The following is a 24,081-nucleotide window of genomic DNA, read 5'->3' as shown; positions in this document are numbered from 1 at the left end:
CCCGCCCAGCAGGCACCTGCGACAGGTGGAGAGCTTGGCGCCGGGCGGTTGCTCGGCCATGTCTGCGGAGAGCGCAGGACCGGGACCGGGACCGGCACCTGAGCCGGGACCTCTCTGCCCGGAGCACAGCCAGGCTTTGAAGTGGTTTTGCTTTTCCGAGGGACGACCGGTGTGCGCCGCCTGTACGGAGCTGGGCGGCCGCTGCCAGGGACACCGCATCCGCCGGGCGGAGGAGCGCGCAGAAGAGCTGCGGGTGAGCCGGCGTGGGTGCCGGAAGGCGGGGGGCTCCGGAGGGAGGGCGTGCCGAGCGGGGTCGGCGCGCTGGCCCAGATCCGGCGGGGACCCGGGGGCCGGGCCAGGAGCCCAGGCTCCGCAGTTGTACTGGCTTTAGAACGAGGCGGTTAAAGGGTGTGGCCCCTGGAGTCAGGCAGACCTGAGTACGAATGTCACCTCCGTCCGTCCTCCTGTGAATCTCATAATCCTCTGAGACTCAGTGCCCCCGTCTGTAGTTTGGGGGCAATAATAGCGCGCACTTATTAGAGTTACAGTGTGATATACATAAGATAATAGGATCACACAGTGGAGGATCCAGCTGCCCAGCTTCTTCGTTGCCCTGTTGAAGAGGCCAGGAACCCGGCCTGGCCTTGGGTAATAAAGGGCTCAGCTGCTCCAACTCCCACCGTCCTGGTGGAAGCTGATCTCTGGCAAAACCCAGCCCCTGAACACTCCTCAGCCCCAAGGCTCAAAACCTCTCCTCTCCTCCACTGGTGAGGCTTCCTGGTGAGGTGACTTCTTTTCCCTTTCAGGATTGGCCTTGACTGTACTTCAATCTGGTTTCGCCTGAGTGAACGGAGGGGGCGGGCAGGTATCAGGAGGTTCCTCCTGGAACCCTTCACCTAGGGTTTCTTTCCCCCTCCGACCTCCACTTGACTCCAAGCTGGTCCCCTTTCTGTCACCACCCCTCCCTGAACTGCTGAGATTGGAGAGTCAAGTCACCCTGGGGCTTCCTCCCTCTTTCCACCCTATCTGTGGCCCTTGGGGATTTCCTTGCAATTTGATTAAAAGGCTTGATTCTTCCAACCTCTCCCTGGAGTTCTGCCCAGCTGTTGAAGCTGAGGGCTCTGGCTGGAAACTTGCCTCCTGAACTGAAATGTAATGAACACCTCTGACCGGGTGCTGGGGCCAGGAGGGATTCAGTTATTTATTGACACCCGAAAGCTCCTGGTTGGCCCTACTGGTCACCATGAACCACGACAGAGATTATGAAAATGAACTTGGATAATGTGTTTTAATAAACTTCCACTATGCACAGAAACTTTGCAAGTTCCAAAGCACTTAAATATCCATCATGTCATTCCATTCAGACCAAGCAAGCCCCTTTGAAGGGGTGGTCCTACCTACATTTTGTAGATGAGGAAACTGTGGCCCAGAACAGGATAGGAGCTCCTCCTGGGTTTCTGCTCTTTGGGGCTGGACCAGGGCAGTCATTGACTAGACTGGAGGAAACCACTTCTTTGCTTCAGTGGTTGGAGGGAGGAAGTGATGTTAATGGGAGTGAGAATTTAGTGAAACACTTTTTTAAAAAGTTGCCCTCAGGGCTGAATTCTAGTGGTGGGTGGGGTGAAGGCTGGGGCAGGGAAGCAGGCCTGATGCTGGTTTTGGAAGGCACTCAGCCTGGGACTCCTTCCCTGAAAGCGTCTGATGCCCTAGGTGTGCTCATCTTTTTTGCCTGGAGAAAGGTGTTTCTTGCCCTTTCATCCTCCAGTTTTGATTAGTTTGGGGCTTTTGTACACTCTTCCCCTACTTTTTCAGTCAGTAAATAAATTTCTCTCAGGGCAACATTATTCCTGAAATGGGCAAATACAGCACCCGTTCAAACAACTTTTCACTTACCTTCTGGATTCCTGTCCCTGTAGCTTTTCAAAATGCTAGTCTCAGTTCCTTCAGTCCTGATCACAGCTTCCTCCCAGTCAACTCAACTCTCTAACCTTGTATTTGGACTGGCGAAGTGTAGTGCTAATTTCTCATTTGGGGGGTGGAGATTTACAAGGGCTTCCCAGAAGAGGTAGCTGAGCTTGGGCCATGCTCTTAGGGGAAATAGTGGAGGGGCTGCTGCTTGGAAGGGCTCCCATTGTTATGTGGAGACATGGAGGGGAAAAGCAGGGGCCTGGCCATAAGGTACTTCCCTATGGGCCTCAGCTGCATTTATAAAACTCTCCCCTGCCCGCATGGGCGATGCTCACAGGTTTGGAGCTGTAAACTGCTGAACTTCTTGTGGTCAAGGAAATGGGTTTTATTCATTCAACAAACATTCAATATGTATTTATTCAGGGCCTTCTATGTATAGGAACTGTCTTCTAGGTAGTGGGACATAGAGAATAAATCAAGTCAGGGTGCTTGTGTTCCGATGGTAAGGGGAAAAGATACAAAAAAGATAAACAAACACATAATATACAGTCAGAAATGATAGTACAAGGGAAAGAAAAATGAGCAAAGTAAGGGAATGGGGTGTGGAGGTGAATGGGGAAGACTTCTGATGGAGTGGTTTGTGAATGGAGTGGGGAGGGGGCAAGGCATGGAGATATATGGGAGAAGACTGCTGGAGACAGCAGAAGCAACAGGTGCAAAGGCACTGAGGTCAGGACAAACTCAGTGTGTTTACAGAACGGAAAGAAGGCCAGTGTGGAGAGTGGAAGGAGGTAACACTGGGGAGATAGGCAGAGTCACATCAGGTAGGGCCTTGTTGGCGAAGGTAAGAAGCTTGATCTCATCTTGCTGTGGGTGTATTGGAAAGTCATCGGAGAGTTTTCAGTAGGGACAGTGACATGATCTGATTTCCTTACAATATGTGGCAGTGTCTGACTGTGGGGTTCAAGAATGAAAGCCCAGTTAGGAGGCTCTAACAGCGGTTCCTGTGAGAGACAATGGTGATCCGGGTAGAATGGCCGGAGTGGAGGTGGCCAGCAGTAGCCAGAAGAAAGACAGAGGAACTTTGGAGATGGGGCTGATAGGACTCACCAGTGGATTAGATGTGAGGTTGGAGAGTAACGGGTCTTTTTTTCTGGATAATGAGGTTGATGATTGATGGTGCTATATAATGAATGAGGGGGTACTTGGGGAGGAACAGTTTGAGAAGCCATGGTCTTCTGCGCGGGTGCATGTGTGGAGGGTCAGGTAGCTGAGTACGAAGGACGATGGAGAGCGTTTGCAGGAAAGTGATTATAAAAATGGGCCATGGGTTTTCAGGATAGACAGAATTGAGGTCACCGTATGGGGGTGATGGGCAGTGAAAAGAGGTAAGACTAACATATTGGCATCTCCAACCGAGCTGCCAATTCTAGAGTTAGTGATCTAGAAAGAAGGGGGAGGGGGTAGGCAGGGTATGGGATTTTTGAAACGAAGATTTTGGTGGTGGTATAGCTTTCAGTAACGATGAGGTCTGGGATATAACCATGGGAGTGGGCGGCAGAGGGGGGTAAAAGAAAAAATTCAGCGGAATGGAGTGAGTAGATCAACGTGAGTCAAGATGCCACGGGTGTTGTTTGCGTTGCAGAACAAGATTGTGGACCAGTGTGAGAGGCTGCAGTTACAAAGTGCTGGCATCACCAAGTATGTGGCCGAGGTCCTGCCGGGGAAGAGCCAGAGAGCCGTGGTAGGTAATTCTTCCCCTTTTCCTTCTATCCTGCGTCTTCTCCTAGGAAAAGACCCCAGTTTTAGGGGCTCAAACCAGTCTAGGGTCCTTTCCCAGCCTCACACACTCATTGTGCTACTGACACAAAGCTGGATGCCCAGGAAGGATGGCTTATCTTTCTGAGCCTTGGTTTTGCTGCCTGGGGACAGTATCACACGGAGTGCAAAGACTGCTAGAAAATGCTTTTTTGGGGGTTAGGGATCACGAAAGGTAGATTTCTTCTGCCATCTGATTATTTTGTGCTCAGCCCCAGAATTATAAAATAACCTATGGACTTTCACATTGAGTATCCTTTACGACAGTCCTGTGCAGTAGGTGGCAGTAACATCCATGTTTACAGACGGTTAATTGACTGGACCAAGGTCCCACCGCCTCCTGCCAGAGTCAGTTCTATGACCTGGATCTTCTGACTCTCTGGCCAGTGCTCCTTCTGCTGCCCCATCACCAATCCTTTAGTCAGTTGACTCATTACCTCAGCTACATCTCTCAACAATGTTTTTCTTTGTTTTAAATTTAACTAATTTATTTTTTAGAGAGATGGGAAGGGAGGGAGAAAGAGAGGGAGAGAAACATCGATGTGAGAGAAAAACATTCATTGGTTGGTTCTCGAACGCCCCCAACCGGGGACAGGTCTGCAATAGAACCAGCGACCCTTCGGGTTGCAGGATGATACCCAAGGCACCAAGCCACAGCAGTCAGGGCTCAAGAATGCCTTTCAAGGACGGGGGCTATGACTTCTTTCCACACATCCCCGCTCTCCCTCCCCCATGGTAGTAGTACATGAGAATGGACCATTGGGTTTAGTAACATGCACAACATTGGAGGTTCTCACAGGAGGAACTGTGTAGGGTGGTGGGGTGAAAGCCTGATTGGAGTGGGGTTCAGAGAGAACAGGAGAAGAGCAATTTGGGATAGTTCACACAGGCAACTCGTGAATCTTGCTGTAGAAGGGCGCTGAGAAATGGGATGATAGTGCAGAGAGATAAGGGATCCAGGGGGTTTTTATTTTGTTTTTAAGATGGGAGAAGTTACTTCATGTGTGTAAGCTGATGAGAGTTTTCCAGTAGAAAGGGGAAAGTTAATGATGCAAGAGAAAGAGGAAGTTCAGGTACAGCAAACGGGGTGAGATCCAGTAAACAAGTGGACAGATTGCTCACAAGTAAAAGCATGGGCAGCTCATCCACAGAAACGGAGAAGGTGGAGTGAACAGATATGCAGGGAAATGGGTAGGGGACAGGGGGGCTTGTGGAAGTTCTCCTCTGATTGCTCCTATTTTCTATTATTTATCACCTTTCCTGTAGGTTCTTAATGATGCCATTGGTCAGTTTATAGACGTGTTTCGTTCTCCATCAGTCTGTTAATATGCTAATACATTCATAGGGTCTCTAATGCTAAGCTGTCTGGGAATTCCTGGGGAAAACCAACTCGACTTGATCATAATGTATGTTTTTAAACTTTTAATTTTGAGATAATTGTAGATTCACATAAAGTAAATGCAGATTCACATACAATGGTAACATCATTCCTAACTATGGCATTTTATATCAAAACCTGGAAATTGACATTGATACAGCTCACCTTACTCAGATTTTACCGGTTTTACATGCACTTATTTGCGCATGTGTATTTAATTCTGTGCAACTTTATCACACGTATAGATTCAGGTGACTTCCACCACAATCGAGACACAGAACAGTCCATCATGAGAATCCCTTGTGCTACCCTGTTATAGCCACGCCCTTGTCCTCCTTCCCCTTGGGTTATTGTTATACACAGTTTCTGGGTTTGGGCTGCCAATCTTAGTTTAGGGCTTTTAAAAAGGATTTTTGCATCTATACTCAGGCATGAGATTACCTATGAGTTTCATTTCTTGTGTAGTCCTTATCAGACGTTGGTATTGAGGTTATATAAGCCTTATTCAGTGAGTCGGGACACAGAACTCTCTGTCTCACTGAAGGAGTTTGTAAGATTGGGATTATCTGTGCCCTGAATGTTTGGTGACACCCTCTGTAAAACTTTCTGGGCCTGGTGGTGGGTGTATTTGTTGGTAGATTTTTTACTGATTCATTTTTCATCGTAACTATAGGATTTTTCCTGGTTTTCTTTTCCCCTTTGGTTTTAGTCCATTCTTTCTGGAAACATTACCCATTTTCTCTGTTGTTGAGTTTAATGCTGATCATAGTTGTCCCAGGCGTGTCTATCATGTTAGTCTTCCAACGACCAACTTTTGGTATTGTAACTGGTTTCTAGTTTCCTTTCTATTTTTGGACTCCCGGGGATTTCCTTTACTTAGCTGTCAGAGCAACTTCACTTTTAAAAGGATGCCTTGAGCTATTTTTCCAGCATTTCTGTGTTTTGTTCCCGGAGGGTTTTTAATTTACTCTGTCCTGTGTTTGGAAAGGGAAGTTTGTTTCTTTGTTTTCTGTGCTATTCATTTCTAGGAATGACTCAAGAAATGTGTTGAAACTGACTGGCCTCTTCTAGTCAGGGAGTATCCGATGCCTCTTGGCTCAGGGTTTGTTCTTGACCTTGACCACACCATATAAACACAGCTGCAGAGACTCACTGCCATGGGCATCAAAGCGGGACAGGGAAGAGCAATAGCTGATGTTATTGATCGCTCATCTGTGGCTTTGTTCTATTTACATGTATTAACTCATGTAATCCTCACAGTAGCCTTATGAGGTAGATACTGTTGTTCTCCTCAGTTGACAGATTAGAAAGCTGAAGCATAGGGACAATAAGGAACATGTAACAAGTGGACTTAAACTTTGGCACTGTCTCCCAAGCCTCATTGCCCAGCCCCTTTGTTATGTTGCCTCAAGAGAACGCTGAAGTGGAGTCTGAACTCCTGGGTTCACTGGGCCATGCCCCCGCCACTCCTTCTTCCCTATTGGGCAAATTATGGGTCTCAGGTTCTTCTGTTAAACAGGGATAATTGTCACCTGCACTGTACAAAGCAGGTCTTCAGATGCAGGGCACAGGAAGCTGTAGGCTATCCCTGACTCTCCGGCATCACTGTTGCCCTCTTACTTATCTGGCAAGAGGGCAAGTGCTTCATGCAACAGATGCCTTAGGGTAGGATAGATTACCCGATGGCATTGGCGTAGGGGGATAGGCTTGGAGTGAGAGTCAGGAGAAGTGGGTTCTAGTCCCAGCTCTGTCACTGACTTGGCACGTGAATGCTACCAAGAGATTTTTGACTAAGTGGGAAAAAAATTTCCCATCAGTCATTCAGTAAATGTTTGAGTGCCTACTGTGTGCCAGACACCATGCTAGTTGCTAGGGGGCGTACAGTAACTCCACTGGCTGAGTACTGACTTCAGGCCTCCAGTGTGGCAGAAAGAATTCTACCGTGGAAGCAGCTGGAAAGGACATATTAGGAAATAATGAGGTTTTTATTCTCAGATGTGGTCAAAAATGTCAGCTGGACTGCTGTTAGTACAGATCCTGTTGACTGGGATGACTTTTTAGGCCCCTCTCTGTTCTGCAATTCTGTGATCTGTGACCTTGGTCTCTTGGTCCTGGTATTCCCATCTGTGAAATAAGCAGGTGATTCCAGTTGATCTCTAGGCCCCCGCCCAACTCTTCCATTCCGGGAACCCAGTTCCCTGAGATATGGCCTGGGTGTCTGGATTTTACATTTCCTTCCCCTAAACTGGATCTGGGGACTCAGGGCTGGGATGGCTTGAGCGCTGTTACTGCCACCACAGTGCTCAGGGCAGACCTTGCTCATCAGTCTCCACACTTCTTTAGGCTGAGCTCAAACCCTCCCGACCTTGACTGGGGCTAGGCCAGGATCCGACTCTGCTTTTTTATCCCTCATCAGAGCATGGCCAGTGCAGCGCGGGAACTGGTCATCCAGCGCCTGGGGCTGGTCAGGAGCCTGTGTGAGACTGAGGAGCAGCGGCTGCTGGAACAGGTTCACCGTGAAGAGGAGCGGGCCCAACAGAGCATCCTGACGCAGCGAGTACACTGGGCCGAGGCTCTACAGAAGCTCGACACCATCCGCACCAGCCTGGTGGACATGCTCACCCAGATGGATGACCTCCAGCTGATTGTAAGTCAGGCAAGGGTAAGGGCATGACGAACTGGCCAGTCTCTCCGAAAAGTCTGAAAACATTGAGAATGTTTATCGGTAGGAGGTGGGTGGGTAATAATAATTTGGGGCAAGGATGAGGCAGGGGAATAAATTATTATAGATTTTTTATGCACCTGGTAATTATTCTTTCAATAGTGAGCAAATATTTACTGAGCACCTGCTATGTGCTAAGCATTGTGCTGTGGGTGGAGTTGCAGGGTATGGCTGTCAGGGACCCGCAGCCTTGCGGAGGAGACAGATGCATAAACTGGTAATTAGGATAGGGAGGGACATGTGCTGTGGTAGATGACATTCCTGGGAGCTAGGGATCACACAACCGAACTTGAAGGTGTCCGGGAAGGCTTCCTGGGTGAAGTGACTTAGAAGCTGATGCCTGAAAGATAAGAGTTGTCACTATGTTAAAGGAAGTGTGAGGGTGGAGAGAGAACTCTGTACTTGAAGGGCCGATAAGGGGTCCAGTATGAAGGCATACAGACCATCTTTAATCCTCCCATCTAGAAATTACCAGGATTAATATTTTGGCACATATCCTTTCAAAATATTTTATTTTACTTATTTTATTTTTTTTCAAAGTATTTTATACAGATATGCAGATGTCTGCTGTTATAAGGGACAGCGTGACATCTGAATAAATACGCCAAGCAGAGAAATGAGAATGTAGAGCAACTGAGCTGTCTGTCCCATTGCAGTTCAAGTAGGACAGTTCCCATGGCCGCCCTAGATTGTGTATCCATTCAGTCACACAGCTCCCACGTGCAGAGCACATTCTGTCCCAACCCTGGGACAGTCACAACAGGAGATTCAGAAGGGGTCCCAGCCGTCTACTTGCTGACCGTCTTGTGGGGGATAAAACGCTGGGTAAATGCGTGCTTGTCTTGAAGTGTAGCTGAGGGAAATTCAGGACACCGCAGGGCCCCGGGACAAAGGGATGCATTCTGAGTGCAGGGTGGGGGAATATGCAAGGAAGAACCTGTGTCGCTTAGTGCTGCGTCTTAAAGGAGTAGAACTTTTTATTCTAGAGTTTCTGCCCCTGTGGAGCCCTCCACGCCAGTTGAATATATTCAGGTCTTGACTGCCTGCCTGCTGGGTTCTGATCCCAAGCCTGACTCTTGTTTTCTTGTCTCACAGCAGAAAGAGCAGGAGATTTTTGAGAGGTGAGTATGGCCCCGTAATTCGCTTGGGCAGCCATGGAAACCATGGCCTTCGGGCCTCTAAGTAGTCCATTGCATTCAGGCTCCTCTGCTCCTGGGAGGAAGTCCAGGGTGTGCGGCTGAAAGACTTCTCTGGAGCCAGGCTCTCTGGACAGGGGCCTTCCTGGCTGTAGCTTGGAGAACTGCTTTAGACTCATGTGTAAGGGCAGTGAAATAATCACTTACCAATCGGGCTTGCCACAGCCTAACATTATCCTGTTAAAAACTACCATCACCCTGTGGGAGGGTTTTACCGCCTTCTATTGATGAGAATGCTGGGGCTCAAAGAGGGGAAGGGACTTGCCCAAGAGCCAGAGGTGGGGCTGGGACCCACATCTGACACCTGTCTCAGGGACTGTCTTCTCACTCCGGCTTTCTCTGATGGCAGAATCTTTGAAACCCTCAAAATTTGCATTTTAATTATGCAGTAAGAAAAGAATTTCACCAGGCCCTACCTAGGTCCCAAAAGGCTGAGAACCAAGAGCCCGAGGAAGTAGCTAAAATGATGTAATTTGCCAGGCAAAGAAATTAAATTCTTAATCTTCCGTGCAAGATTTTATAGCTATCCTTGGGGAGCACAGCCCATTCTTCTTATCTGTTTTTGCATTTAAGTTTCTATAGCAGCAATACATGTGTATGAGAGACAAAAATATTTCCACCAATATAAAACTATTACATTAAAAATGAACCACCCCTTCCCAATCCCATTCCCCGAGGTGATCAGTTTTAACAGTTAGTGGTTTGTCTTTGGGACTCCTACATATAGTCATAGAAGAATATGTGGGGGTTTATTTCCTCCTTAAAAATATATTTTTTAAAAAACACAGATGGGATCATTTTCTACTTGCTGTTCTGTAACTTACTGGGCTATCTTGGAATCTTTCCATGTCAATACATGCAGACTTACCTCCCTTCTTGGGAAGTCTGTGAGGTGTTCCACAGTACGGACGCGCCCACATGCATTTCACTGTCTCCTTTTAACGCGTGTTTGGCTTGTTCCTGCTTTTTCCCCTCCTGTGATCTTTCCCCACTTCGGCCAGGCTCCTTTTCCCCCTTATTTTCATCCACCCCCTCTAATACAGTCCGTCTGTCTTCAATATCGAGCTAATGTGATTTTTGAAAAAAATTTTGATCTTCAATTTTTTGTTTTGAAATATTTTAAACTTATAGAAAAGTTACAAAAATAGTATAATGACCTTTCCCTGGAAATACTAGCTGTTAATATTTTGCCAGATTTGCTCTTTCTTGCTGTCTTTTTTCCTGTCTATTTAAGTATGTATGTATGAAACTTTTTTCTGACCTATTTGAAAGTAAGTTGCAGAAAACATGATCTTCTATTCCTAAATTTTTTAGCATTTCTCTCCTAAGAACAGAGACATTCTCTTACATAATCACAGTATAAATGTCAAGTTCAGGAGTTTAATGTTGACATAATACTATTATCTAATATATAATCCACATTCAAGTGTTACCAATTGCACCATAAAAAAATAACATTTTTATTGAGTCTAGAACAGTTGTACAGAATATTCCTCAGGTTGAGTTCATCTGATAGTACCTCATGGTTAGGTTCAGGTCACCCATTTTTGGCAGGAATCTCTCATAAGTGATGTGTTCTCAGTCTATCAAAGTAGGGGCCATGTGATGTCACTTTGTCCTTTTATCAGGGATGTTGATTTTTATCACTTGGATAAAGTGATAAAATGCCACGTTTCTTCGTTATAAAGTTATATCTTCCCTTTTGTAATGAATAAGGAATGTGAGGAGGTACTTCCTGTACAAATAACCTGCCTACCTTCAAACTTCACCTAATAGTTTCAGTCTTCATTGATGCTAAATTCCTTCCTGAATTATTCATCCACTTATTTGTTTGTTCCTTCACTTACATAGGATCAATATAGACTCCTGGATTCCTTTTTACTCAGTGCATTACAATCTATTACTGCTGCTACTGATACTAAGTTTTATCTTCAAACTGCCCTAGATTTGGCTGGTTCTAGCCCCTTCAAGCTGGATCCCAGATTTTTTTGACAAGTCCTCATTATTCTTCGAGCTCTCGCTTGTGTTCTGATGCAAGATAAGGTGTCCGAGGCTCAACTTGTTCTTTTCCTGCCTCAGCCCTGGAACCCTTTATTTCTCCGGGGAGTCTCGGTTCCTTTTAGTGGGGGCTAGTACTTTAAAGCCAGGATCTGGGCAGATGTGCATTGCTACTGGTGTGTCGAGGCTACCAGGCCTTCTCAGTGGACAGCAGACTGAGCTGGGAAGTGTGAGTGTGGTTTTCTTTATTCAGGAGTTTGTATCATGACTTCTAATTCCAAGGGAACAGCCCCACGTTTTTCCTTCGCCTTCTGCCGTTCCATGCTCGTATCTTCTTTCACAGTGAGAGCATCAGCGCCCAACAACAGCAGGTAGTTGTTTGTTCAGCCCTATGGCACACACAGAGCCGTTTGAGAATTGCCGGGTGCACACTACTGTTGACAGACCTGTTCATAGAGGTCGAGATTTGTTTGGAGTTCCTTGTGCCTTTAGACTGAGGTTGGATGCTCTCAAAGTACTGTGTTCAAAAGTTGTCAAGCCCCTTCTAGCTGGAAACCTGCTTGTCTGAGAAGTGCCCTTCCTGGCTCCAATTTTGTGTCCCAGTCCCTGGCTGGGCTCAGCTCTGGCCTGTCACCGAAACAGGCCGTGCTGCACAGCGCAGGCCTTCTGATCCCAGCCAGGGTGCTGCTGTGTCCGAACCCCAGTTCACTCCCATTCCTTTGGAGTCACGAGCTTTCTATTCTGTACCATAAGGTACCTGGACCAGCTGGTTTTCTGGATTCTGGTGTCTACTAGCGGCCTCAGATTTGCCCTGGGATGATGGCTTAGCAAAGCCGACACCGGCTCCTTGTTCCTCCCTCCCCGGTGGCTGGGCCTCTGAAGACCCAGCCTCACTGTTTTGAGAAGATGGCAACAGACCCTCTGTTGTCCTGACCACAAAGAGCCTTTGTTACTATAGCCTATTCTCGGCTGTTCTAGGGCTCTGTTCACCTCCTTCCTCCCCAGCCAGCGAGTGACAGTCTTGCAAAGAGCTGGCATCCACAGGACATGGCCCATTCCCCCCTCCCCCCACTTCATGAATGGGCAGAGCCATGGAAAAGAGGGTATGCTCTCAGAACTGCTGCCTGACCTCAAAGCCCTCTTCAGGATTAGAGTCGGTGGAAAGTTCTTTCTCAGAACCCAATTGAACAGACTCTGCAAAGCTCTGTGGCAAATCCCCACTTTGCTCTATATCCCTTTGCGATTTCACTACAGGTCAAGGGATGGACTATGTTGAATGGTGCCTGGACTCCAGCCTAGGTTCTCTTTTTGTCTGGAGGCAGGACTTGAATCCAGCTCTTCTTTTCAGCTGAGTGCCCTCTCTGAGGCTCTGTTCTCTCCTGTCAAATGGGTACACAACTACCTCCCAGTTAAACCAGATGATCTGAGATTCTGTACAGAAAACAGCAAGCCCAGAGCCTGGCTGCTTAAATAAATGGCAATTCTGTTAACCAAATTCCCTCTCCAACCAAACCCAGTCAGCCCCCACTGTGAGCTGAGGAGAGGTAGTTACTGGGAGCAAAGGGCTGTGAATAATTTACAGCTGGGGAAATAACTGAGCGTCCCTTGCTGCGTGATCCGGCAGGGGTGTTTGCATTTTAAGAGGAGAGGAGTTGACCTCACCTGCTGATAGGCAGCCTTACTGCTGCATTCGGTTTTGGAGGAAGGTGAAATTTTCTCTGGGTGGGGTGGTGGAGTGGAAAGACTGCCACATAGAGGTGCAAGAGGCCCACATCCTAGCCCCAGCTCTGCTGCTAATGTACTAGATCCACGGCGAGTAGCTTCATCCACAGAGTAAACCAAATGCAAGGTATGATTCTGACACCGAGTAGTTACCGCCCTGTAAATCATCTGCCGTGTAAAGAAATCATCGAGACTTCTTTGTGGGCGAGGGGGTGGTCACAGGGGAAATGCCCACCTTCCCTTTGGCCCCAGCCCTCGTTAGGTGGCTCCTCTCTGGGGCCTGGTTGCCAATCTTGGTGTCACCCTCATGGGAAGGGGATTCGACTTCTGTCCCCATCCCCCAGCCCCAATCACTATGTATGGATCTAGATACATTTCCAGAACCTTTCTGAACCTGTTTTTTTTCTTTTTTCTGTATAAGAACCGAGGAAGCGGAGGGAGTTTTGGACCCCCAGGAGTCGAAAAAGTTAAGCTTCGATGAGAAGTGTGCATGGAGCCCTCTTCTGACCCAACTCTGGGCAACAGTGGCTCTTGGCTCCCTCTCAGGTGAGGAGTTGCCAGAGCCAGCAGCAGCTGGAGCAGCTGGGCTTCTGTCTGTCTGTCTGTCTGTCTGTCTGGGGTTTGCTGTGGGGCCAACCTGGGGACTAGTGCATCTGGGATGGTAGCTTAAATAGCCAGTGATACTGGGTGCAGGCTCCTCAGTGGGACCAAGGTTCTGGAAAGGCCTGGGGCACCCGGACCTGGTCCTTCCCGTTTCCAGACCAGCCTGCTAGGCCGGTCTAGGATAAATCTTGTTTCTGTAAATCATGTCCTCTTTATGTCCTGCCCTACTGGGACTGCTCAGTATTCTTTATTGGGAACCTAGTTTCTCTTTAAGAAGATACAATTGATGGCCAACTGGGAAGCACCTGGAATAAGAATTGAGTTGCCTGGAGTCGCCTCACTTGCTCACAAACACTGACTCAGGCTCACCATGGGTCTGACTTTGTGCTGCTTGCTGGGGCCACAGAGGAGAACATGACACATTCCGCCTCCACAAATTCCCACTTAGTGTGGGAATTCTCAGAGTAGGCTCCCCCAAACTCAGTAGAAGTTCCCATTCTCCCAGTGGTGGTATTTGTGTGATTCACAGAATTAGGTTAATTAGTGGATTGAATTTTTTCTCAGTTTTAACCCTCCCCACGTCCTGTCCCATTATCCTTAAAAAGTTAGTACAAGCTGGAATCCTCTAGACTCAGGTATCAAATATTACCCGATTTGCCAGCAGTCCCATCAGTTAGTTGTTGGAAACTGCACACCTGGTGCCTCGTCGTTCCCGGGGCCTGTGTCCTTAGGATGAGTCTGATCTCGAGGCTGCACATTTGCCCAATTTGAGTGCAGTGTGACCTGTGCTCGAGGCTAGGTGTAGGAACAAAATGCTGGGGCTTAATTTTGCACCTGCCACCAACTTGATGTGTGACCTTGGGCAACCTGCCTCTCCTCTGGGGCTTATTTCTATCGGAGTTTACAGATGAAGGTCTTAGATAATAACACCTACTGTCACTATGGCCACAATTTATGGACCACATATTGTTGCTAGGTGTTTTCCATGTATCGTCTCATTTGATCCTTTTATCCACCCTATGGTAAGTCCTACTTTGATCCCCATTTTAAACTGGGGAGACTGAGGCTCAAAGAGAGTATAAATGGCTTGTATGAAGTCACACTGCCAGTGAGTGATAAGGAAGCCCTCCGCTACCTGATAGGACCAGGGTAGGGCCAAGGGTGGACCTTGGGCAACTCTGAGAATTCTTTTTGGCAGGCACAGAGGATGTGCGTATCGACGAGAGAACTGTCAGCCCCTTCCTGCAGTTGTCAGATGACAGAAGGACCTTAACCTTCAACGCCAAGAAGTCCAAGGCCTGTGCAGATGGCCCAGAGCGCTTTGACCACTGGCCCAACGCCCTGGCTGCCACCTCCTTCCGGGATGGGCTGCATGCCTGGGTGGTGAATGTACAGAACAGTTGTGCCTATAAGGTAGGCGTGGCCTTAGGCCAGCTGCCCCGCAAGGGTTCTGGTAGTGACTCTCGTCTGGGCCACAATGCCTTCTCCTGGGTCTTCTCCCGCTACGACCAAGAGTTCTGCTTCTCACACGATGGGCAGCATGAGCCCCTGGGGCTGCTGCGGTGCCCGGCACAGCTGGGCATGCTACTGGACTTGCAGGCCCAGGAGCTGCTGTTCTACGACCCAGCCTCAGGCACAGTGCTGCACACGCACTGCGCGTCCTTCCCTGGGCCCCTCTTCCCAGTCTTTGCTGTGGCTGACCAGAACATTTCCATTGTCCACTGACCTTTGGCACCGGGGAGGCCAGGTATGCCTCCCCACCCACCCTTGCAGGCCACGTTTCTACTCAGTATCCTTTTCCCAAATGTTGCCCATGCCCACTGGGCAGCTTTGGAGGGGTCGGCATCCATTTCAGGTCTGGGTACAACCATTAAGTGCTGCTATCTGTGGGGAACCTGCAGCTCCCTGGGCTCAGCCTCCCAAATGCACCCTCTGAGGCTGTCTCGTGCACTGCTTCATCTCTGCCACCCAGCATGGTGCCTGCTGAGTGTGCAGTACGCAGATGGGTGCATGCAGAAGTGGTTCTCTGGCAGAAAAGCCTGTGGCTGAAGTCCTTTCCTCTCCTCAGTTCAGTGCTTTCCTGTCCCTTTCATGACCTGGCACATAGAGAAAATATTTTTCTGGCACACAAGGACAGTCTGGAAGGGACTTAGAACTCCTGTCAGGCTGTTCCAGTCAGAGGATTTTAGCCTGGGGAGCTGCATCCTCCCTCCGGTCCTACCTGGCCTCTCAGAAGGAGGAGAAAGTCCTATCTCCAGGTAACCTGGCTGCAACACACCCATCAGCAGCTTCGCCTGGGATCTGGCGGATCTGGCGGCTGACCTCCAGCCTGTGCTCACTGCGGTGTTAGGGACAAACTTTCCCCCCGGCAGCAGCTGATGAGTATGGCACCTGTTGGCCCTTTCTGACATCATGTGGAGACCTGGAGTGAGAATCTCAGCCAGAAACAGCTGAGGGAGTTAGAGGGCCGGCCTTAGAGCACATGTGTGTTATTAAAGGTTTTAAAAGATTGGAAAATTACTTCCAAGTTCTTTGTTGGTAATTGGGCAAGCCCCACAAGGGCCAGCTCAAATCCTAGTGTGTTTACTGAGAATTTGAGGTCCTCCTCATCCTCATGAGCACTCCTAGATGTAAGCAGGTGGCTGAGCTCAGCACACACAGCCTACAGGGCTGGAGTCTGTTCTGCGCCCCACATTGCTGGGGCCAAGGGCAAGTCCCTTACTGGTCTTTAAGGTCACATTAGAGCAGTGGTCCTCACATTTTTGTTTCATTGGAGAACAGTTCAAAGGCCATCTTACCTACAACTTCAGGATCCTGGGCTCCAAGATGGGGCCAGAGCCCTCCCCACTCTGAAAGTGTGCTCAGTAATTTACTTGAAACAATGGGTGGGTCAAATCCAGTACACAAACCTACTGGCAACTTTTTGGTTGCAGTGACTCCTGAGGCCCTTGTGGCCCATGAGTCTACAGCTCATGACCATGTTCTCACTGCCTGACACTGAAGAAGTTGAGAAGAGCTTCCCTGTCCCTAAACTGCAGTCAAAGCCAAATTCTTCCAGATGGCACCCAAATCTCTTACCCCATGCTCCCCAAACCACCAATCCAACTGCCCACAGCAGCCTTCAGGTCCCAGTCCACAGGCTGCTGCTAGGGATACCTTATCCTTCTGCCCATCAAAATGCCAAACCTGCCCTGGCTGGTGGCTCAGTGGATTGAGCACCGGCCTGCGAACTGAAAGATTGCTGGTTCGATTCCAGTCAGGGCACGTGACTGGGTTGCTGTCCAGGTCCACAGTTGGGCACACAAGAGGCAACCCATTGATGTTTCTTTCCTTCCCTCTCCTTCTTTCTGAAAATCAAATCTTTTTTAAAAAAGAATGCCAGCCCCAGTTCAGGGTCTACTCCAGAGCCTTTCCTGGCTGTTGGTATCAGAAATAATGTGCATGTGCCTGTCTGTGCTTTTCACCCGTGGTGTCCTGTGTGTGGCACTGGCTAGGGCACAGGGGTGTTTGAAGAGGGGAAAGGCAGGAAGAGACCTGGAATTTAAAATACTCAGCCTACTTCTTCAATCTGTCATTCTCCCCACATTCACACTCCTGCCTTCTTGGGCTCCAGTCCCCATTCCCTATGCTTTCCCATCCCCATGCCAACCCCCTGTGACTGGGGTGTCCTTCGAGACTGAAATCCTTCAGGACACCTTCCCTGTTCTCCCTGGATCTCCACTGCACTATATCTCATCGCATAGATCCCTTGCAACTTGCAACCTCGTGGGCAAGCCAATGGCTTTGGAGTCAGACATGCCTAAATTGGAACCCTGGCTTCCTCATGTACTAGCTGTGACCTCAAGCACACTATGTAACCTCTGAATCCCTTGTAAAGTGGATTCACACTACCTATGCCCACTAGGTAGCTCTGAGGGCTCTATATGCATATAAAGGACCAGCAGAGTATCTAACGTGGTGGGGGTGGGGGAAAATCACATTTCTTCTCAACTGTAATTGTAGCAGTCCTTGTCAAAAATCTCCTGTTTAGACTCTGGTCCTAGAGAACATGTCCTTAAGCACAGCTGAATCTCCTCTGACCTCAGGCTTTGAGGGGTGGGGGACTAGGGCAGGGTTTCAGCCCCCATGGTATTTGTAGGCATTAAACAATAGGGGATACAGATGTTAGACAAAGAACTACACAAAACACTTAAGCTTAATGAATTCAGCATGAACCATGAGGTTATAAATCCAAGGACCTCGTCTAGTCTGTGTCAGAGGACCTCCTAGGCACGTGGACTTTCAGTGGGGATCTGAAGAATGACAGTGCAGGAGAACGAGGTGGTTAAGTGTTCCTGGCACTGGAAAGAGCAAGTGCAAAGGTCCTGAGGCGGGACAGGCTGAGGTAGGGCTCTGTAGGTCAAGCTACAGGGAGCTGTAGAGGCTTCAGGGCCTGAGTGAGGGGCCCTAGGACCTCTGCCTCAACCCTAGCAGTTTCTCATTCTTTTCCTGTTTTGCACACTGGGGTTCCACATAAGATCTCCCACGACAAAACGGCCCTGCTGCTAAAACAAAGTTTGAAAGTATTGGGTTGGCCAAAAAAGTCCCTTACCTTTTTTCTGTAAAATAAAAGACACATTTTTCATTTTCACCAATTATTGATTTGGATATTTTCAGTATGTCCACTACCTCCTACTATTGGCTCTTAGTGGGTAGAGGCTGGGGTGGTGCTAAACATCTTCCAATGCATAAGACAGCCCTACAACAAATAATTATTTGGCCAAAATGTCAACAGTACCAAGAAACTTCCCAAACCACTTCTGACACCTTTGATTAGTCACAGCACCTTCTCCATACAGTGCACAAATCTTTTTTTTGCATTTCAGTTGCGTTTTTACTTTTCTTGAAATAAAGCATAATATGCCAAAAATGTGTATTTTCTTTCATCTTCAGCATTAAAATGGCTGCACAAAAATTCACCAATTCATATTTTTTTTAATGCACACTGATAGGACAGCTGTCACAATACAATCTAACAAAATTGTTTCAAATGACATTAAAGACAATTAAGCACTACTAGAGCCATTGTATGGGGAAAACATAATGGACGTTTTGGCCAGCCCAATACCTGGTTTTGAAGCTAGGTGGGCCCTCAGTGAATCCTGCTGGAGGTGAGGGGGTCTTGTGGTGGCAAAGGGACAGAGGCGCGGTGAATGAACCATCTCAGAGACCAGCAGCTGGTTAGTGGGGAAGGGCCGAAAGCCTTGCACTCACTGCTTTATAGTCAGAATGCACCAGGGAGGCTGCAGGGAGAGAGTAAAGGCCAGATCTCAGAGAGGAAAGGGCTCCCTGTTTCCAGGGTTTGTTGGGCCCAGCCACTTCCCTCACCAGACTCACTGCCCTGTGGATGAGCCCTCCAGGCGGTCAAGGGCAGGCAGGAGATGGGACAGTGAGGGGAGGATATGTTCTTGGGGTACGGAATCTTTGACCACAGGGTCCAGAGGCCCCGGGCCAACCATTAGAAAGCTGTGCATGCCTACAGCCCGTGCCCCCTGATAATCATTGTGGTAACTGTCCCCAATATGGGCTGCCACCGCTGGTTCCACCTGAGCAAGCCGCAGGGCCTCATGGAAAATGCAGGGGTCCGGCTTGTGCCAGCCGGTAGCCTCGGAGGTCAGCACAAAGTCAAAATGTTCCCGCAGACTAAGACCCACCAAGATGTCGTCTAGTCGCTGGTCAAAGTTGGAGACCACTGCCAGCCTCAGGCCTCGTTTCCGGCATTCCCTCAGGGTGGCCTCTGCTCCCTCCAACAACTGCCAGAAGCAGGGGCTGCTGAAGTCCTTGTACAGCTGGACAGCGATGGGGGCCACAGCCTGGGCATCCTGAACACCCGCTAGGTGGAAGGTCTGCAGGACCACATCCTGCCACCACTGGCGGGCGGTGAGGCCGTGGCTCAGGCCATAGTTGGGGAAGCTGTGGCTGTGAGCCTTGAACACCTGCCTAAAGGCTCGTTCCAGGGCTGTGGCCTCCACCTCCAGCCCATGGGCCTGGGCTCTGGAGGCGTATTCCTCCCCTACAGGTCGGCGGAGCCTGAGCAGCGTGTCCTTCACGTCCCATGTCAACAGCTGTATTTTTCGCCGGTAAGCCATGGGTCTACAGGAGGGGACCAAGTCCACTGCAGGTCCACCTTAGGTTCCCAGGGCCAAAGGGAAACCAGACTGGACAAGACACGCCTCCTCGATCTAACGGTTGTCTCTTTCCATGCTGCGTGGGCCAGGATTGCTGGCACTTGGGTAATGTCTTCCCGGCAGAAGATCCTGGAATGAGATGCAAGTAAAGTGGAAGTTCAGGCTTTAGAGTCATACAGACTGGGTTCAAATTCTAGTGCTGCCCAGTCACTGTGTGACCCTGGCAGTGTCTGTCTCTGAAGCCGTCTCCTCATGTGTAAGAGCGCAAGGACCCAACCTCACAAGATTGCTGGACTAAATGTGATTCTCTGTTTACTGCACAACAAACTTCTGAGCACTGATTATATGCTAGACTCTGGGAATAGGGCAGGGTTTCAGCCCTTGTGGCATTTATAGGCATTAAACAATAGTGGATACAGATGTTAGACAAAGAACTACACAAAACACTTAAGCTTAATGAATTCAGCATAAACCATGAGGTTATAAATCCAAGGACCTCGTCTAGTCTGTGTCAGAGGACCTCCTAGGCACGTGGACTTTCAGTGGGGATCTGAAGAATGACAGTGCAGGAGAACGAGGTGGTTAAGTGTTCCCGGCACTGGAAAGAGCAAGTGCAAAGGTCCTAAGGCAGGGCAAGGAGTCTGGTGCGTGGTGTAGATAGGAGTTGGCTCAGGCAGGGCTTTGTAGGTTGAGGTACAGAAGCAATTATGATTGCTATTCCTATTGTTACCAGTGCTAAAGGCAGAATCCTTGCAGACCATGTGACCAAACCCTGGCTGTTTGGCAGGGAAGGCTGGGCCAGAGACAGACAGATACTTACCTAAGATCTCACTGAGTTAGCAGCATAACCAGGACTAGACTCTCTAGCCAGTGTTCCCTTCCACTGCTTAGCCATATTTGAATTAAAAAAAAAAAGTCTCGAAAATTAGGATTTACTTCCGGTCAAGATGGTGGCACAGGCAAATATGGCTCCCCTCTTCATACAACCACATCAAAATTACAACTAAAATATAGAACAACCATCACTCACAACTGTAAGAAACCAAGTTGAATGGAAGTCTGACAACTATGGAATTAAAGAAACTGTATCCATCCAGACTTGTAGGAGGGGTGCAGATGTGGAAGGGGCTGGTCCCTCACCCATGTGTGGTGGATAAAAATTCGGGAGGGAGCCCTGGCTGGTGTGGCTCAGTGGATTGAGTGCTGGCCCGAGAACCAAAGGGTCTCTGGTTTGAGTCCCAGTCAGGGCTCATGCCCGAGTTGCAGGCCAGGTCCCCAGTATGGGGCACACAAGAGGCAACCACACATTGATGTGTCTCTCCCTCTCTTTCTCCCCCTCCATTCCCCTCTCTCTAAAAATAAATAAATAAAGTCTTAGAAAGAAAAAATTGGGAGGGATATCTTTGGGAGCAAGGGTCCCAGCCCCACACCAGGCCCCAAAGCCCAGGGTTCCAGTGCCAGGAAATTTGGTTCCCACAACTTCTGGCTGCAAAAATCAGCAGTGATTGAGTCGGTGGAAGAAACTTCTGGAGCCACAAGCAGTTCCTCTTAAGGAACCAGCACACGGACTCACCTACTTACACTTTCTCCCTCTGAGCTCCAGCACTGGGATGGCAGCTTGAAAGGCACTAGTGGTATACAGGGAGGAACTGAAGTGTCTGGCATCAAGGCAAGTGGAGGCCATTGTCCCTTTGCTAAACTCTATCCCAACAGAGCCAGCAAGCTGGTGTCATGTCCGAGAATCCATCAACCTGGCTAACATTGTTTGACCCATCTTAGAAATCCCCAGAGATTCCATCCCTCCCAATTTCCAGGCCCACCCAAGCTGCTTTTCCATATGAATGGCTGGTCTTGACTCCTGCTTCACAACTACCTAAATCCTCTCAAACAAGCAACAGCTGGCCTCAGTGAAACCCAGGCCCCAAAGGAGAAGCTAGCCGAGGTTAACAAACAGCTTGGCTTCACCTGGGAATCTCCAAGCCCAGCACAAGTAGCAGCCATCTCAAATTGCTCTATAGCTCAGGTAGGGTGGCCCCAAGCAAAATACAGGTGGGGGCTGACTTTGGCCTGCACCATCTGGGAAACCCCAAGGCCAGAGCACCCAGTGGACAGATACAGACCATGCCAGAGCACCACCACCCTGCCCCGGCACAGTTAATTCTCCATGGAGGGCGGAGGTTGGTGGTCAGTGGTCACAGCCAATCCTTGCAGCTGACTAAATCCTTGCAGCTGGGTAAATCCCTCCCATTGATCTGTCAACAGCAACCAAGGCTCAACTACAAGAGGAAGATGTACTCAGCCCACATGAAGGTAGCACTTCAAGTACCCAGCTTGGGTGAAACCGGAGGCTGTGCCACTGGACCCTACAGGACACCTACTACATTAAAGCATACTACCATGACAGAGTCAAAGCAGCTCTACCTGATACACAGAAACAAACACAGGGAGGCTGCCAAAACAAAGAGAAAGAGAAACATGGCCCAAATGAAAGAACAGATCAAAACTCCAGTAAAAGAGCTAAATGAAATGGAGCTAAGAAGTCAATTACATGCAGAGTTCAAAACACTGATTATAAGGATGCTCAAGGAACTTAGTGAGGACCTCAACAGCATAAAAAAGATCCAGTCAGAAATGAAGGATATACTAATGGAAATAAAGAATGATTTACAGGGAAACAACAGTAGAATGGATGAAGTTGAGAATCAAATCAATAATTTGGAACATAAGCAAGCAAAACACCAATCAGAACAAGAAGAAAAAAGAATTTTAAAAAATGAGGGTAGTATAAGTAGCCTCTGAGACAACTTCAATATGTTCAATACTTGCATCATAGGGGTGGCAAAAGAAGAGAGAGTAAGAGATTGAAAATCTATTTGAAAAAATAATGAAAGAAAACTTCCCTGATGTGGTGAAGGAAATAGACATGCAAGTCCAGGAAGCACAGGGAGTCCAAACAAGATGGATGCAAAGAGGCCCACTCCAAGACACATCGTAATTAAAATGCCAAAGGTAAAAGATAAAGAGACAATCTTAAAAGCACCAAGAGATGTTAGTTACCTATAGGAGAGTTCCCATAAGACTTTCAGCTGATTTCACAAAAGAAACTTTGAGGCTAGAAGGGATTGGCAAGAAACATTCAAAGTCATGAAAAGCAGGGACCTACAGCCAAGATTGCTCTACCCAGAAAGGCTATCATTTAGAATCAAAGGTCAGATAAAGAGCTTCCTAGACAAGAAAAAAACTAAAGGAGTTCATCATCACCAAACCATTATTATATGAAATATTAAAGGGACTTATTTAAGAAAAAGATCAAAATATGAACAATAAAATAAAAAATACTTAATCTATCAACAACTGAATCTAAAAAACAAACTAAGCAAACAAGATGAAGAGAGACAGAATTCTGTATACAGAGTGTTTTGATGGTTGCCAGATGGGAGGGTGGTGTGAAGAGGTGAGGGGATTAAGAAGTACAAATAGATAGCTGCAGAATAGCCATGGGGATGTAAGGTTCAGTATAGGAAATGAAGTAGCTGAAGAACTTATATGCATGACCCATGAACATGAACAATGGTGGGGGGAATTATGTGAGGGAGTGGGGCATGCTGGGTGAAGTGGGGCAAAGGGGGAAAAATTAGAAAAACTGTAATAGCAATAATCAATAAAACATAACTTAAAATAGTATTAGGATTAAGAATCTTCAGAATTAAAAAAAAAATCTCTTTTTGGCAAACCTGTACCGCATAGGACAAAAAGCAGAACAGAGCGGCCTGGTCCTACCTGTCTCTAAGCCTCTCTGTGCCCCACCTTCATCTTTAATGGAGGTAATAACTCTGTCTGGGTGGACAGCAGTGAAAGGATTAGTGCCTAAACGCACAGGAAACAAACCCTTCAGCTTGTTGTCCACAGGCTAGAGGCTGCTTCTTCCCCCAGAGCTGATTCAGGTTTCCAGCTGAAGCCTGAGGGTCCAGGGGTCAGGGTACAGCCACGTTTGCAGAAGGAACGTGGCTGGTGAATCTGGGACATGTCTTAGAGGAAGCTGGTCAAGAAAGTGAATTTAAGTCCGTCTGGAACTGAGACCCACCAAAAGACCCCTCTCACTTTGCGAGCGGAGAGATGGAGGCCCAGTGAGGGGCGGAACCCGCCCAAAGTCACGCAGGGAGACCCTCGCAAGGCTCAGATGAGAACAAAAGGCTCTGGCTCCCAACACACAGCGTTTTCTATTTTTAGAAGCCGGAGGTGGGGGTACTAGTCTCCCCCTCCCTCCCCCTCTCCAGGGTCGGTGGAGGCGAAGTCCTCGTGTGCCTGCCGTTAGCGCAGAACCTCTAAGGCTGCCGTCTGCGGCGTCACCTGGGGAGGGAGTGTCTTAGGGAGGAACCAATCCCCGCTCCCGCGCGCTCGGAAGGCTCGGAGCGCGTCCCCGAGGCCCAGGACTCACCTGCCTCGTAAGGAAGCCGCTAAGGAAGGAAGCTCCAGACGGCCACCAGCGGGGGAGAGGCGTGCAGAAACTCCGCCAGGCGCCCCGGTCACCTCTCCACGACTCCCGCCCACTGCCGGCTTCGCCCCTCC

The 24,081-nt window shown here is 48.6% G+C and overlaps 2 protein-coding genes across 6 annotated transcripts; one reads left to right on the top strand and one right to left on the bottom strand.

The window, feature by feature from the left end:
* The first annotated feature begins 8 nt into the window (after positions 1-8).
* On the top strand, positions 9-23,085 carry BSPRY (B-box and SPRY domain containing). Of its 2 annotated transcripts, XM_053921502.2 has the most exons (7): positions 9-253; positions 3,554-3,652; positions 7,521-7,751; positions 8,922-8,947; positions 13,164-13,288; positions 14,544-14,758; positions 21,775-23,085. In XM_053921502.2, the coding sequence occupies exons 1-7, from the start codon at positions 59-61 to the stop codon at positions 22,309-22,311; spliced, it is 1,428 nt and encodes a 475-aa protein (XP_053777477.1). In that variant the 5' UTR covers positions 9-58; the 3' UTR covers positions 22,312-23,085. The 2 variants fall into 2 exon arrangements, with proteins under 2 accessions (XP_053777477.1, XP_053777483.1); XM_053921508.1 differs by lacking the exon at positions 21,775-23,085 and having other exon boundaries at positions 14,544-18,184.
* HDHD3 (haloacid dehalogenase like hydrolase domain containing 3) lies at positions 18,300-24,081 on the bottom strand. 4 transcript variants are annotated; one of them, XM_024562282.3, is made up of 2 exons: positions 23,951-24,081; positions 18,300-19,641 (listed from the first exon to the last, which is right to left on the bottom strand). In XM_024562282.3, exon 2 carries the CDS (start codon positions 19,471-19,473, stop codon positions 18,718-18,720), a length of 756 nt encoding a protein of 251 aa, XP_024418050.2. In that variant the 5' UTR covers positions 19,474-19,641; positions 23,951-24,081; the 3' UTR covers positions 18,300-18,717. The 4 variants fall into 4 exon arrangements, with proteins under 4 accessions (XP_024418050.2, XP_045052995.2, XP_045052994.2 ...); XM_045197060.2 differs by lacking the exon at positions 23,951-24,081 and adding an exon at positions 23,597-23,851; XM_045197059.2 differs by lacking the exon at positions 23,951-24,081 and adding an exon at positions 23,293-23,567.

This window comes from Desmodus rotundus, chromosome 1 (genome assembly GCF_022682495.2).
Source record: "Desmodus rotundus isolate HL8 chromosome 1, HLdesRot8A.1, whole genome shotgun sequence".
NCBI lineage: Eukaryota > Metazoa > Chordata > Mammalia > Chiroptera > Phyllostomidae > Desmodus > Desmodus rotundus.
The sequence above is the reverse complement of the archived record's forward strand: the minus strand, read 5'-3'. Positions and strand labels throughout refer to the sequence as shown.

Coding starts and splice junctions, on each gene's coding strand:
- HDHD3 (XM_024562282.3), bottom strand. CDS start 19,473: ATGGCTTACCGGCGAAAAATACAGCTGTTGACATGGGACGTGAAGGAC.
- BSPRY (XM_053921502.2), top strand. CDS start 59: ATGTCTGCGGAGAGCGCAGGACCGGGACCGGGACCGGCACCTGAGCCG. Junction 254..3,553: donor AGCGCGCAGAAGAGCTGCGG/GTGAGCCGGCGT, acceptor TTTGCGTTGCAG/AACAAGATTGTGGACCAGTG. Junction 3,653..7,520: donor GGAAGAGCCAGAGAGCCGTG/GTAGGTAATTCT, acceptor ATCCCTCATCAG/AGCATGGCCAGTGCAGCGCG.